Source organism: Myotis yumanensis, unplaced genomic scaffold (genome assembly GCF_028538775.1).
Source record: "Myotis yumanensis isolate MYYU_CA2020_CCGP unplaced genomic scaffold, mMyoYum1.0.hap1 SCAF_7, whole genome shotgun sequence".
In the NCBI taxonomy this organism is placed as follows: Eukaryota; Metazoa; Chordata; class Mammalia; order Chiroptera; family Vespertilionidae; genus Myotis; species Myotis yumanensis.
The window spans coordinates 86,167,470-86,182,556 of record NW_027223758.1 but is presented as its reverse complement, the minus strand read 5'-3'; the positions used below and the strand labels follow the sequence as shown (position 1 = coordinate 86,182,556).

Sequence of the window (15,087 nt, the reverse complement as noted above, 5' to 3'; positions counted from 1 at the left end):
CCTTAGTATTCAGAAAGTGCTTCGTCCTACAGCCTACAAGCCGGCATTAGAATTTCAAAGAGAAAAAAAGGTAGAAACATATCAAATATGATTTTAAGGACTTTAGGGATGCTTCTTAATACTTCCATGCTTGAGCCACAATCTCTGAGATTATTTTAAAATGAAAAAGTTAGCTTCATAATGAAAAGTAAATAAATATTTATTTTTATCATTATTTTTAAATTTCACAGTTTGCCTCAGTATGATTACTTGTCATCTTACTTTAACAATATGTCTGATTGGTAGGTAGTATATGTACTAGTTTAAATAGTGTCCCCCCCCAAAAAATTTCATATGTACCCAAAAAGATCTTTGCCTTTAATAAACTAAGATGATGTCATATTGGATTAGCATTAAACCCAATATGATAGGTGTCTTTATTAAAACAGTGGATGAGACTCATAAACAACTCTGAATTAGGACACTGGACGTAGACCTGGGGTTCCCACCCATGTACTAACCCATCCTATGATTGGCCTTAACCTCTCTGAATTCCAAGTTTATTTCTTGTAAAATTCAGTGACTTGAATCAACAATCACAAAAGTATGTGTAGATTCAACATTATTTTTCAGATAACATTTTGGCTTCTGGATGTCCTGAGTGAATGGAGGATATAAGACCGCAAGATGGGGAAAAGGGTAGTGGAAAGGGATGTTATGAGTCCAAAGGCAAACTCCTCCTTAATTCTGCAGCCTTTGCTTAAGCCTGAACCAGGCTTCTACCAGTAAAATTCTGATGCATCTCAGAGCCATAAGGTGATTCCTACTCTGGATCATCCCTGCATAGACATCCCATTAGAATCCAATCTCCTGTTTAATGAACACAGGCAAAGTACATACCGGGAAACAAGCTGATTCTGAGCTAATCCTTATCTTGGCACTACCTTGCCCATTTTGGAATGGTTCATTGGAAAATCTTGGCAGCTGGAAGACTGGGCTGCAGATCTGAGGCCTCCTTTTGTCAATTCTCCTTTCTGTGGTGTTAGCCACATCAAATTATGTCACTGGCCTGCTGGACGCTTTCTAAGAAGGCGACTTCTCTGTGATGAATACACCTTTGAGTGTCTTCTGTGCATGGCACTGTGCATATCCCTGCGATGCATATCCCTGTGGTGCATGCCTGAGGGGCATATAGGGCACAGATGTTCTACAGTTTACAACATAGGAATTCACCCATGTTTTCCAACAACTACTCAGTTTGACACTATTAGAAGCTAAAAGGTGCATTGCATTGGCCATGGCCTAGCAGTTTTTGGCATTTGCTTTTAGTTTTATATTCAAAATACTAGAGGCCCGGTGCACAAAAATTTGTGCACTCGGGGGGGGGGGGGGGTCCCTCAGCCCGGCCTGTGCCCTCTCGCAGTCTGGGACCCCTCGGGAGATAACGACCTGCTGGCTTAGGCCTGCTCCCGGGTGGCAGAGGGCAGGCCCAATCCCTAGGTGCAGCCCCTGGTCGGGCTCAGAGCAGGGCCGATTGGGGAGTTGGGGCGCTGTCCCCTGTCATGCACAGAGCAGGGCGGATCGGGAGGTTGCAATGCCACCCCTAGTCACACTCAGGGTAGGGCTGATTGGGGGGTTGGGGCAACGCCCCCTGTCACACTCAAGGCAGGGTCGATGGGGAGGTTGCGGCGCCACCCCCTGTCATGCACAGAGCAGGACCGATCAGGGGGTTGGGGCCCTGACCCCTGTCACTCACAGAGCAGGGCCCATCGGGGGGGTTGGGGCTCCGTACCCTGTCACGCACAGAGTAGGGCCAATAGGGGAGTTGGGGCACCACCCCCTGTCACACACAGAGCAGGGTGGATCAGGGGGTTGGGGCGCCGCCCTCTATCACCCACAGAGCAGGGCGGATCAGGGGTTGGGGCGCCATCCTCTATCACCCACAGAGCAGGGCGGATCAGGGGGTTGGAGCGCCGCACCCTGTCACACTCAGGGCAGGGCCGATAGGGAGGTTATGGCTCTACCCCATCACACACAGAGCAGGGCCCGTGGGGGGGGGGGGGGGGTTGGGGCGCCACACTTTGTCACACACAGAGCAGGGCCGATCAAGGGGTTGGGGCGCTGCCACTGTCACACTCAGGGCAGGGCCAATGGGGAGGTTATGGCTCTACCCTGTCACACACAGAGCAGGGCCGATCAAGGGGTTGGGGCACTGCACCCTGTCACACACAGAGCCACAGGGCGATCAGGGGTTTGGGGAGCTCCCCTCTATCAGGCACAGAGCAGGGCTGATCAGGGGGTTGGAGTGCCTTCCCCTGTCACGAACAGAGCAGGGCAGATAGGGAGGTTGTGGCCCCGCCCCCTGTCAAACACAGAGCCGCAGGGCAATCAGGGGGTTTGGGCACTGCCCCCTGTCACGCTGCTCCAGGGGCCAGGAGGCCTCGCGGCTCTGCTGATCCCGGTGCTGGGAGGCCTATTACCCTTTTACTATATAGGAGAGAGGCCTGGTGCACGGGTGGGGGCCCGCTGGTTTGCCCTGAAGGGTGTCCTGGATCAGGGTGGGGGTCCCGCTTGGGTGCCTGGCCAGCCTGGATGAGGGGATGATGGCTGTTTGCAGCTGGTCACACACCCTTCAGAGTGGGGGTCCCCACTGGGGTGCCTGGCCAGTCTGGGTGAGGGGCTGAGGGCCGTTTTCAGGCTGGCGTGTGACTGAAGCTCCCAACCGCTCCTTTTTTCTTATTTTTTTATTCTGGGCCAGCTTTAGCTCTGAGGCTTGGGTCCAGCTATGAGGCCTCCGCTGCTGAAAGCAGGTTTCTGGCCTTTGTTTACCTTCTGTATTTGAAACAATGTTGCGATCCTGCTGGCTGAAGCCCGGCTGACTAAAGCAGGTTTCTGGGGTTTTGTTTAGCTTCTATATTTTTAACAATGTTTCAAACTGCAAGCTCAGAGGCCGGCAGCAGCAGGCGGGAACCTGGCTTCCTCCGTCACCGGAGCAAGCAAGCCTCCCTGTTCGCGTCAGCTGCCTGGCTGCTGGCCGCCATCTTGGCTGGCAGTTAATTTGCATAAGGATATGCTGATTAGCCAATGGGAAGGGTAGCGGAGGTACAGCTAATTACCATGTTCCTCTTTTATTAGATAGGATTGGGCACCATATGTGAGCTCATTGTCTCACTAAATAAATAAAACCTGAATCTATTTAATACCCTAACCCAGGGCTCTGCAAACTGCGGCTCGTGAGCCACATGCGGCTCTTTGGCCCCTTGAGTGTGGCTCTTCCTAAGCCTTAGGAGTACCCTAATTAAGTTAATAACAATGTACCTACCTATATAATCTAAGTTTAAAAAATTTGGCTCTCAAAGAAATTTCAATCGTTGTACTATTGACATTTGGCCCTGTTGACTAATGAGTTTGCCGACCACTGCCCTAACCTAAAGTAAAAAAATAAGGAATCATTGATTTGTCCCCCATAGCACTCCCCTCCCTCACCACACAGCCTCCCAGACAGCTCCTTACTCAGTATCTGACCCCAACAACGATCCCACAATTCACTCCGTTTCTGAGGCCTAAAATCATGGAGTAAATATGGCCCTTGTCTTTTCTTCCATCCCACATCCAGCAGCAAGCCTTGTCCCCACCTTCCAAAGGTATCCTGAATTCCACCAGTTCTCAACACCTCCATAGGTCCCACCAAAACTTGAGCAACTAACAACTCTTGACTAAACCACATTCACTTTCTCTGGAGTCTCCTTGCTTCCACTTGAGAAATGAAAATTGGATCATGCCCCCCCTCCTGTGTAGATGCCGCTGCACGGATAAATGAATCAATGTTTCTTAGCATGGGTTGAAGGTTTTTCACAGCTGGACCCTGCTGCCTGCTCATTCATGTTTCCACTCTGCCTCCTCCCCCATCTCCTGAGTCTTGGGTCTTGCTATTTTCTCTGTCTGAAATGTCTCTGCCCAAGATCTTTGTTGGCATGCCTCCAAAATTCACTTAGAGATCCCCTTAAATGCCCCTCCTTCATAAAGACTTTCCTGCTTTCCCTTGTGCAATCACCTCTGTCCTACTCATTCCATATCCCCTTAAGCTGCTATATTCTTCTGCATAATTTATTTTTTAAGATATTTTATTGATTTTTTACAGAGAGGAAGGGAGAGGGATAGAGAGTTAGAAACATTGATGAGAGAGAAACACCGATCAGCTGCCTCCTGCACACTCCCCACTGGGGATGTGCCCGCAACCAAGGTACATGCCCTTGACCGGAATCATACGTGGGACCCTTCAGTCTGCAGGTCGACGCTATATCCACTGAGCCAAATTGGTCAGGGCTGCATAATTTATTTTTGTTTACTGTACCTCTCTATCACTAAAATATAACCTCCTTGAGCAGGGGTCCTCAAACTACGGCCCGCGGGCCACATGCAAATACAAATATTCTATTTGATCCCATTTTGTTTTTTTACTTCAAAATAAGATATGTGCAGTGTGCATAGGAATTTGTTCATAGTTTGTTTTTTTTTTTAAACTATAGTCCGGCCCTCCAATGGTCTGAGGGACAGTGAACTGGTCCCCTGTTTAAAAAGTTTGAGGACCCCTGCCCTTGAGGATAAATACTTTGTCTTTATTTACTGCTAGGTTCCAGTGCTGAGAAATACAGGATAGCCCATTGGGGAAACAAGGGATATTTGTTGAATGAATGAGTGACAAGACAAGGTTCAAAATTTGGAAAGTGAAAGGTGAACTTATGCAGACTAACATATTGACCCATGTGGTGAATTAGCCAAAGGAGGGTTTCTGCTCTTAGAAATCTTAAATAAAATCTTATAGGAGAAATAGAAGAGCCTTATGAAATAGCCTAAAGAAGAAGAAAGTTTCAAACACATTAAAAACACAGAGACAGAAATGAACAAATTACCTGCAGTGTTAAGGAACAACACAATTGCATGAGAAATAATTAGAATCCAGCAATGGAGGAATGAACATTTATAGGAGCTAGCATTTATTGAGGGCTGATAAAGTACCAGGGAATACGCTAAGTATTTTACAGTAATTACCTCATTTAATCATCAGAATAAGCAGTTGAGAGTGTGCTGTTGTGTCCCATTTTACAGATTTTCTCTTAGGCTTTACAACATCCCTGAAAGATAGCTCCATTTTACATAGGACAACACTGTGATTTAGCAAAGCCAACTTACCCCAGCTAGCAGGTAAGTGAAAGAGGCAGAATTCAAATGCAGCCTGACTTCTGAGTCATTGTTGTTAATCCCCTTTCACTCTCCTTTCATTTGGAAGATCTGGAACACTGATTATGAGTGTAGGTAAGGTGGGAAGGGACAGGTCACTTGCATTGACCATGTCACCATGTTCTACTAGTTCCACCATTTGACATATAGTTGATAAAAACCCCATTATCATTTCCTCTCAGACACTGATGGCAACCTCTGGACTCAGATTTCAAGAACTATGATCTGAAGCAGTAATTGTGTATTGTCAACTTAAAATCTTTCAATTTCAACCCAGGGCAATCCTCTGAACCTGTCCAGTGTTCTGTATTCTGAAATTCTGACCCAACTCAATGGCTATATTAGATGTGATCTGGGTTTCCCAAGGTGGGAAGATTGGGTTGAGAGAGAGAAGAGTTTTCATAGAATAGGGAACATTATGCATTTATCTCCCTAGGTATCTTCCTACTAAACAGACATGATACCTTTACTAAAACAATATAATGATGCAGGAACATTGAAGTTAGAGGACAATAATTAAAGTCATATTATTGTCCTTTTGTGTAGCACATGAGATTTACTATATGTTGCAGCATGCAGAATATAATTTGCAGTTAAAAGAATCCATAAAATAATGACATGAGTTTTACTTAATTTTTGTTGGGTATTACATTAGGTTAGTCAACTATAAATTTCTTGATGTGATAGTTCAAAAATACACTATCATATTTCATAGTGAAACATAAAAATCCACTATCATATTTCATACTAAAACATATAACTACCTGTACTTCTATCTTTAGGTTAAAATAAACAGAAAATCAATTTGATTCAGAACAATTTATCTTCCCTATATTTTCATCAAACATTTCATTCCTAATTTCTTTGACATTATCCTGTCCACCTTATTTTACTTTCTATCTCTAACAGCTTATAGAAGCCTTGACACTTAGTAGGTGTTCAGTAAATGCCTATGGGGTGCACAGGGTAAAAAGGCTCTCATGGTGAGAGAATGCATAAATACATATGTGATCAAAATGCCCTATTCCCTTCCTGTCGTTATTCCCTAGTCACCTTCACCAGCTTCCTGTAAAATCAGATGTAGCTGAGAGAGTGCCACAGGAAAGCTCAGCTCAGCTCAGCTGTTTTGTCTTTGGAAAAGAGTTTGACTTGGCTGCCCCCGCTGGATGGTAATATCTCTGAAGATGCTCAAGCTCTCTTTTGCTCTAATTCAGTTTAGCAAGTAACCTACTTTCATTTGTATAGGGTATAATCAAAGTAGGCATTTAAACCCAAACAAAACTATTTCTAGTACCTCTATATCCCTGGCTAGATAGCCATATTTCCCCCAAACTTCCCATTATTATGACACTTTCATGTCCTCTTTCTTTGTACTACCTGTTATCAGTGAGAAATAGTTTTTTTCCTTTCTTTTAAAAAATATTGAATTTATTGGGGTGACATTGGTTAATGAAATAACACAGGTTTCAAGTGCATTAGCTTTTTTTTTTCTATCTATTTCTCACCAAGCAGACAGCTGCTCTGGACGTTTGGTATACCACTGGAAGAAGCCTGAGTTATGCTTGGTGCTCAAAAGAAATGAGAATAACAGTGAGACACTAGACACTGAGGAAACTGAACTGATGCTGTCCCACTACTTAACTCAAGCAACACGTGATCTTTGTCCTTCATCTTCGTGATTTGAAAGATCCTTTCTTTTCTTTTTAACTTGAAAAATATCTAAGGAACTTTGCCTAACTAACCAGAGGATATGTTCAGACCCAGATTATCTGGTCTTTTTAAAAATAAATATTTTATATTAATTCAATGAATAACACACTTTTCAATATTCTCAGGGGACTCATCTGTTAAGTATATTTTAGTGAGTTTTACTTAGTTTCCTGGAGAGTCAGGACATTATTTGACTTGTTTTATTCCCTCATTTACTAGTCCAGTGTCTGGATCACTTCTGTCCAAGAGGACTTTCTACAAGGACGGACCCCTTCCTTGAGTTGTACAATACGGTAGGCAAGAGTCACATATGAACGTCTGAAATGTAGCTAATAAAACTAAAGAATTAAAATTGTAGTTTTATACCTATTTAAAGTGCTATTTAACAGCTGAAATGCCTCTAACATGCTTGAGATATTAAATTTTAAATTTAATTTTATTTCTGCACATTTAAATTTAAATAGATAAATGTGGCTTGTTAGTCCAAAACTTAGGTGGAATGTCAGTGCTTCTCTTTATTTCTTTCTACTATCAACCTAAAGCCATGTACCAAACAACTGGACCATTGTTGGCTGGTTCACGGTCAACTTTGCCGCCATAGTCACCCCAAATATTCACTCAAATCTTCAGGCAGTACAGCTAATAACTGGAAATCAGCTCAAGTGATTAAAAAGTGAGCTGGACAGAACTGTAATTTACTTGGTTTGCTTAATTTATAGAATCATGATAAAATAAGTATAAATGATATTTAGTATCTCTGCCACACATTAAGTACAGATCAGATTCTACCTGCATCTTTTAACCAACCAGCTAATCATAAAAAGGCAATGCTGTGATACATTCTATGGGACAGAGTGTTTTCTGATCACAAAACTTCCACATGTAGTTAGGGATGTAAAGATGTGCATTAGGTAACATTAGAAAACAACCCAGTCTATAATAGCCTGCTAAATTATAGGGAGGAGATAATTAGGGGCAAAGTAATAAACATATATAAGTGGCTTATTATACTAGAATAGCAATCAAGCCAGTTCCAAACTGTCAATAGGTATTATATTAGCCTTTTTACCTTGGTGATTAGCTTGCTGAGTCACCACTATGTTTGCAAGTGCAGGACAGTTGGAATTAAATTTCAATCAACCTTGTTAGGGGCAGGGAACTTCTACTGAGTGCCTACTAGATGCAGCTAAGACTCAGGGGCTTCCCATGTCATCCCATCTCATGTCCACCTCCTGGGAGGAGGAGGAGGGGGAGGAGGAGGAAATAACATCTCCAATATGAAGTTGAGAAAACTGGGGCCTCAAGGATTAAGCAACTTGCCTTAAGATACAAGTAGTACATTTTGGAGTCATAATATTCAAAGATGTCTTACTTCTCTCCGTAATCACCATAGAGCCCTGTTAGAATTGGGAAAAAAATAATCCAAGGCAAGAGGAGAAAAGTAAACATGTCCATTCCTCTAGCTAATGTACTCTAAATCCATTTGACTTAAGGGGGTGGCTTTCATGTATCTTTTCAGTGTAAAGAACAGAATGGACTAAGAATATTACTTACAACTCAGAAATATAAAAAGGTTTTGTGGATAATTGGGTTGTGGCTGAGCAAATAGGCTTCCCATTCCAGCTCAAGCCTCCAGCCAGCATGTGGCCCATTTTTACATCGTTCGTGATAACACTGCCGTAACAGCATCTTAAAGGACCCCGCATAATAATTCAAAAATTCTCCACATGTGGTATGAAAAGATTAGACAAGTCTTAAGCAGGCAGGGGACTTAAATCCTGCTGATAATACACTGGAGAAATTATATGCCATAAAGGCAGGGGAGGGAGCAAGGGTTTAGCAAAAGGAAGATAGAATCGGGGGACACAAACCTTTCTATAAATCAAGCCGTTCTATTCTGGGTGATTATTTCATAAACTGGGTCTTGGGCTGTTGATCTCTTTAAATGATTATTACAAAATGCATGCGCTTTTGGAAAGAGGCACTGGCTGATTTGTATTTCAGACATATTTTCCATCAGTATTTATTTATTGAGAATATGGTTTTCATAATAGAGTTGATACTTTCAAATAATATGGAAAACTTGAATTCAATTTGTATAAAAGCTATGCAATTTTAGTGTAGAATTACCACATCATATTGGGGAAAACAGTGATAAAAGGAGCTACCAAATGCATATACCCAGACGAGAGCCATTTTCAAAAGATAAGATCATTTTGTCAGGGAGAGAAATAATGATGGAAATGTGCCCCCATTCCTCTTGCCTCTACATTCTGTTATTCTTGTCAAATAATAAAATCAGCCTTTGCACTTCTTCTAAAAACACAGAAAGAAGTTGAGAGAGTTCTAGAGAGAGGAGGGAGGGGAATATAGAGAAAGAAGGAGGGAGAAGGAGAGGCAGAAGGAGGAGAAGGAAAAAGGAGGAGAGGAGAAGGGAGGGGCCAATAGGAAATGAACACTGGGTCTCTAGAATGTTCCATCCCCATCAGCAATTGGTGCAGGATTGAGCAGGCTTGGAGAAAATGAAGTGTTTCTTATGCTGGAAATATTTTTAAATCACCAAAATGGCACTTTGTGTTAACAACAGAAGATAAAATACACATGCAATACCTATTAGTCATGACCACATAATTTTTTATCCTAACGTCTGTAATAAGACAGCAAGAGAGCTGCACAGTACTCTTACTCAACATGAATTGAAGGAGCTGGCTAATTGTTTGAAGGTGTAAAGGATATTCTAACGTGCTGTTTTGGCAGAATTGTTCCTATCTACCTGTTTACTCAGCAAGAGAAGAATTTTCCGATGGCAATTCTCACTGAAGTAGAATCAGGTCACCGTGCAAATGAACAATGGCTGTAAAGGAAAGAATTCTTACTCCATCCAGAGTGGTATGGACAGAGATGATTTAATAACACAATGCTGGGGTGAAAGGCCAAAATATAGGGAGCATTCTAAGGCCATGATCACTATCCTTAATGAAAAAAATTCAAGGCTCCTTCATGCTTCTAAAGCAGGATGCTCCATTTTTCATTTTCTGGAGGAAAGATAACTTACATAAGACCACACTACCAATGAGCCCCGTATTTTATTCAGCCAGGCATGGAGTTTCTATTTTGTGCCTTATCATCATTTATGCTAATTTTTAAGCAAAGTAAATGCTGACAGAAACCAGCACCCAGTGGAGTCCTCTGCACAGATTCTCACACTGCGTTTTAAATGAGGAGGAATGGATGATATACCATGAGTGCGGCAGCTGTAAGAAAGTGATTATTAGAGGAAGTGGGCATGATGTGATTTAGGCGTAAAAAAGGAATTAGATACTATGCCTCAGCCATCACAGGTAATGGGCCCACAGCTATTCTATGCCTCAGTTGGTAATATTTCATTTAACAACTTCTTACAAGATTCCTTACTTTAGTTGTTTTGTTACATATTTAGAATATTTGCTTCCCCAAGAAGCTGCTGATATCCATTAGTGCTGTTGCTTCATTACATACATATGTGTGTGTGTGTTTTAATGTGCCTCAGACAGCATGGAACTGTATTAGGAACATACTAGATGTTCATTAATGTAATTATAATGATGTATGTCATTGTTTGTCTTTTATAAAGCTAAATGTGATACAAATAATCACTGACTGATTTTTTTAAATTAAGAATACAAAAAATGGCAGAAAAATATTATATCCTGAGTAAATTTTTTTAAATGAAATAAAGCATTAAAATTAGTCACTGCCAAAACAGAAAATACTTTCTTGTCCTTTGTCGTGGAAATTTGGCATAAAAAGTGAGTTTAAAAAAACAACAACACACCACTGTTAACTGATTTCCTAAACTGAATACTTAGAAACTGGTACTTACAGAGGAAAAAATAATGTTACTCAGTATTAGAAAGCGAGGCTGACTACCTAGGATTTTTATCAGAAATGTAATCATGGCCAGTCAGCCCTAAAAAGTATACCAAAACAATTCTAGGCATACCATTATGGATCAGGAAGTAAAGAATTCAGAGAAACTGGGTCTTTTGAAATTGAACATGCTTTTAAGTTCTACCACTAGAAAACTAGACACGATTTTTCTTTAGAGAATTTTTGATGGGTTTTTAAACAGTCTCTCTGTAGACAACATGGCATATACCATTTTTGAAAATGGATATTTTGACCTAATTCTTTTTATTTAACTTTATAGATTAAAAAGAGCAAATATTTATAAAAGTTAATGATTCCATATAGTATATGATTTATGAAGAGTAAGTCAATAAAGAAATTGATGGCACAAATAGTATGTTACCAGAAACACCGTGAAGTGGACATTGACATTACCTAGTGATTTAAATCCAAACAGCCAACAGAACAAAGCATTCTTAAGAACAGAAACCTGGGAGAGGGACCAACTTTATGGGTACATGACCGGAGAAATTTCACGAGGACCTGAGCTCAGAGGGGTCATGCCTGGAGTGTGATTTCATGTCTTGCTGCAGCTGCTTAGTCCTGCAAATAACTTAAAAGAGTCCTGTCTGCAACTCTGCATTCCCTAAAGATTGTCTGCAGCCTCACATCATTATGGCTTTAAAGATGCTACCTGTGGTTTTATTTCTGTGAGGCAGATATTTCTAAGACTTGTGCTGCTGGCCCACCCCTCTCCCACCCCCCTACTTGTTATCATCTTGTCTTTGTAGCGGTCACCAAGTGGAAGAAAGAACGGAGATGCTGCCAAATGTAGACCATGAGACCAGCACCCAGATGACATATCTGAGCGCACCTGCTCTCTCTTCTTCAACATCTTAAGTTTTAAATAAAATAAGGCTGCAAACTGTTCATCAGTCATTGATCTTTTCAAAATGACATTAGAAATTTAGTAGAGATCAACATTTTGTAAGATCAGAAGTATTTTTCAAAGGTACAGCTTGGGGGCTGTTCCTTCACAAAGGGAGAGATCACTGCATGATAAGTTGGCCATAGAACACAGAGCTGCTTCACTCTGTGACCACGCAGCTCAGTGGAGTGGTTTGTTCGCAGACAGTGCAATTGCACAATAGGGATCATCTCTGTACATTTCTTGAGTCTCGGTTCCCTCTTGAGAGCTTCTTGAGGGCATTGGGTGCATGTTTAAGTTCTTTACCAAGTCCCTGCATTTAGAAGCCCTATGCCATCCTTATTTTACCTTCGATGCTCCAATCTCATAGACAAACTTGGGAAATCTGAAAAAATCAGCGGAGGAGGCTGAAACCCCATGTTGACTATGAAGCACTGGCAGGTAGGGTAAGTCACTCACTCATGTAGGAAGTAAACACATAGACTGTATGGAAGGATTAGGCTTTTGTAGTTGTTCATTTGCCAGTAAGGAGACATGGCCCAAGTGGGGAGGCCATTTTGTTAACAGTGATCATACCTTTAAAAATCCTTGAGTTAAATACATTGCTTCAAACATCTTCCTTCCATTTTCTCAAGAAATTTCTATGAAAGTATTCAAGGATATGGCTGGAGAAGATAAACACTTTCTAAATGCCACCCTTCCCTTTCATACTCACACTCAGGCTGAGTGGCCACTTTGATGGGTTGCGAACTCTCCCCCGGACCCCACTCATTGTAGGCCACCACGCGGAAGGTGTACATGGCTTCTGGCTTCAGGCTCCCCACGGTGAGCTGAAGGGACCCAGGCTGGGTCGTATTCAATGCTCGTTCCCTGGGAAATCAAAGTTATAGGGAAAGATTAATCCAACACCCCTACTTTAGCCCAAACCTTACTTAATGTTCAAGAGTAGTGAGGTAGAAAAAAGGTGGCTTCCTTATTTAATGTTGACTCTGGGACATAATCCAAGACCTCTGAGACTTACTATGGGAAACAAACTGAGGGCCTACAAATGAATGTTGCAGGGTGACGGGGCAATTCGAGTTTGTGCCATTTCCACGAAACTTGCATATTAAAGTATTTTCCCTTTGACACTTTATAAATTTGAATTTAAACCTTATGACACAGAGCTATTAAAATAAGAAGAAACATCTGGAATGCATTTCATAAGCCTCCAGCTAATGACAGAAAATCAAGTTTTCAATTATTTCACAAATCGATCTTTGCCAGTAATGCCCACAAATGCATTTCTGCATTTCCTTTCATTGTACACAAGGAAAAGGCGGAGGCTAAGTGTTGATGTGTGTGGAGCATGAGCTCCTGTGGTTATGTGAAGAGCAATTAGTAAACGGAAGTGGGTCCCCTTCTGTGCAGAGACAACAACATGTCTCCTTGCCTTGTTCTTCAAGCACCGCCTACAGGTGTCCAACTATTTCCCAATTAAAACTCCCTCAATGGTTCCCAACAAATGAGACAATCTGCTGATCATGCTGGGATTTATATATATATATTAAGAGAAAACAAACCCTATGGACCTGTGCTGATATGTGAGAAACAAGAACTACTAAACTACTCTTTAAAGACACACATGATTTTAGACCTTTATACTCTCATTGGCTTCATATAATTGATTGACTGGGTGAAGAGGGAAATCCTAACCTACTCAACTGTTTCTTAATGTTTCTATTTATAGATACTATCTCTTACCTCTCAGTGGAATGATATGCAGGTTTTAATTTTGCCATTTGGTTTTGGGAGATAGGGAGAATAAAACTTATCTTTTTTTTTTTTTTTTTTTTTTGGCCAGGGCAAGTTAGGCTTCTAAAAAGAGAAAGACAAAGTTTGAAGGATATGAATGGTGACTCCTGGGCATATATATTAACTCTCAAATCACTTTGACGGACACAGCAGAGACTGGCTGGCTCATCCTCAACCCATTTCTTCTTCATGTGCTGGACTCTGCTTCCTAGCCCCCCTGAAGTTTAAATAAGGCCATGTGACTGAGTCTAACCAATGGGTTAGTGTGATGTGTGCTGACTGTAAGGCTGGCCTAGAAAAACTCATACAGGATGGGACAAAAGTAGGTTTACAATTGCTCATATGGGGAATAATACAATAATTAATAAATGATAATCTATAATAATAAAAACATAATATGCTGATTAGACTGGACAGCTGAACGACCTTCCGGACATCATTCCGGATGTCCTTCCAGACGAAGCTACTGTGGTGGGGAACGAGGCTGAGGTGGTTAGGGGTGATCAGGCAGGTAGGTGAACAGTTAGGGGTGATCAGGCAGGCATGCAGAGTGGTTAGGGGTGATCAGGCAGGCAGGCAGAGTGATTAGGGGTGATCAGGCAGGCAGGTGAGCAGTTAGGGGCAATCAGACATGCAGGCAAGTAGTTAGGGGTGATCAGGCAGGCAGGCAGAGTGGTTAAGGGCAGTGAGGCAGGCAGGCAAGTGGTTAGGAGTGATCAGGCAGGCAGGCAGGCAGGTGAGCGGTAAGGAGCCAGCAGTCCCAGATTGTGAGAGGGATGTCCAACTGCCGGTTGGACAGTTGAACATCCCCTGAGGGGTCCCTAATTGTGAGAGGGTGCAGGCCGGGCTGAGCCCCCTTTTCTCCCCCATGCATGTATTTCATGAACCAGGCCTTTAGTACAAGAATAAACTGTGTTTCACATACTCACAACTGTAAACCTACTTTTGCCATCCCCTGTATGGCTTCCTTCATGTTCTCTTCCTACAGCTGTGGGCTTGAAGCAGGTAAGCATGGTGAGCTGGAAAGCCATACAGTGGGGCCTTGACTTACGAGTTTAATTCGTTCCGTGACGGAGCTCATAACTCAAATTACTCGTATGTCAAATCTTAAAGTGAACGAGTGAGACACGTGATGCTGGGCTGATGTTGTGGCGTTCACTGTGATGTTCGCTGCTCCAACTAGCGGTAGGGTATCTGAAGCTGGCTCGTAACCCGAATTTTAGCTCGCAACTCAAAGCAAAAAATCGGCCGAGAGACGGCTTGTATCTCTAAAAACTCGTTAGTCGGGACACTCGTAAGTCAAGGCCCCACTGTATACTAATGATGGAGGAAGCAAAGTTTGCATGAATCCTGGATAAGATCTGGGAGAAGAACTGTCTTCACTCACAAAAATTCTTTTCCCTTTTTCTATTTTATAGAAACAAATAGTTTTGAGCCATTATTTGTTAGAGCAGTTAGCATTATTTTATCCAGTACTGCTAGCACATTAACATATGCACTCTGGGTCATTACCAGGGATTATGGGGAGGGAGGAATGATGAGTACAA

The 15,087-nt window shown here is 42.1% G+C and overlaps 1 protein-coding gene across 2 annotated transcripts in view; it reads right to left on the bottom strand.

Moving 5' to 3' along the window:
• Positions 1 to 15,087, bottom strand: part of DCC (DCC netrin 1 receptor) — a 937,052-nt gene that overhangs the window by 240,431 nt on the left and 681,534 nt on the right. For both annotated transcript variants that reach the window (XM_070421174.1, XM_070421175.1), the window contains exon 9: positions 12,462 to 12,616. In XM_070421174.1, the coding sequence (XP_070277275.1) occupies positions 12,462 to 12,616 (155 nt within the window). The remainder of the gene's footprint in view (positions 1 to 12,461; positions 12,617 to 15,087) is intronic.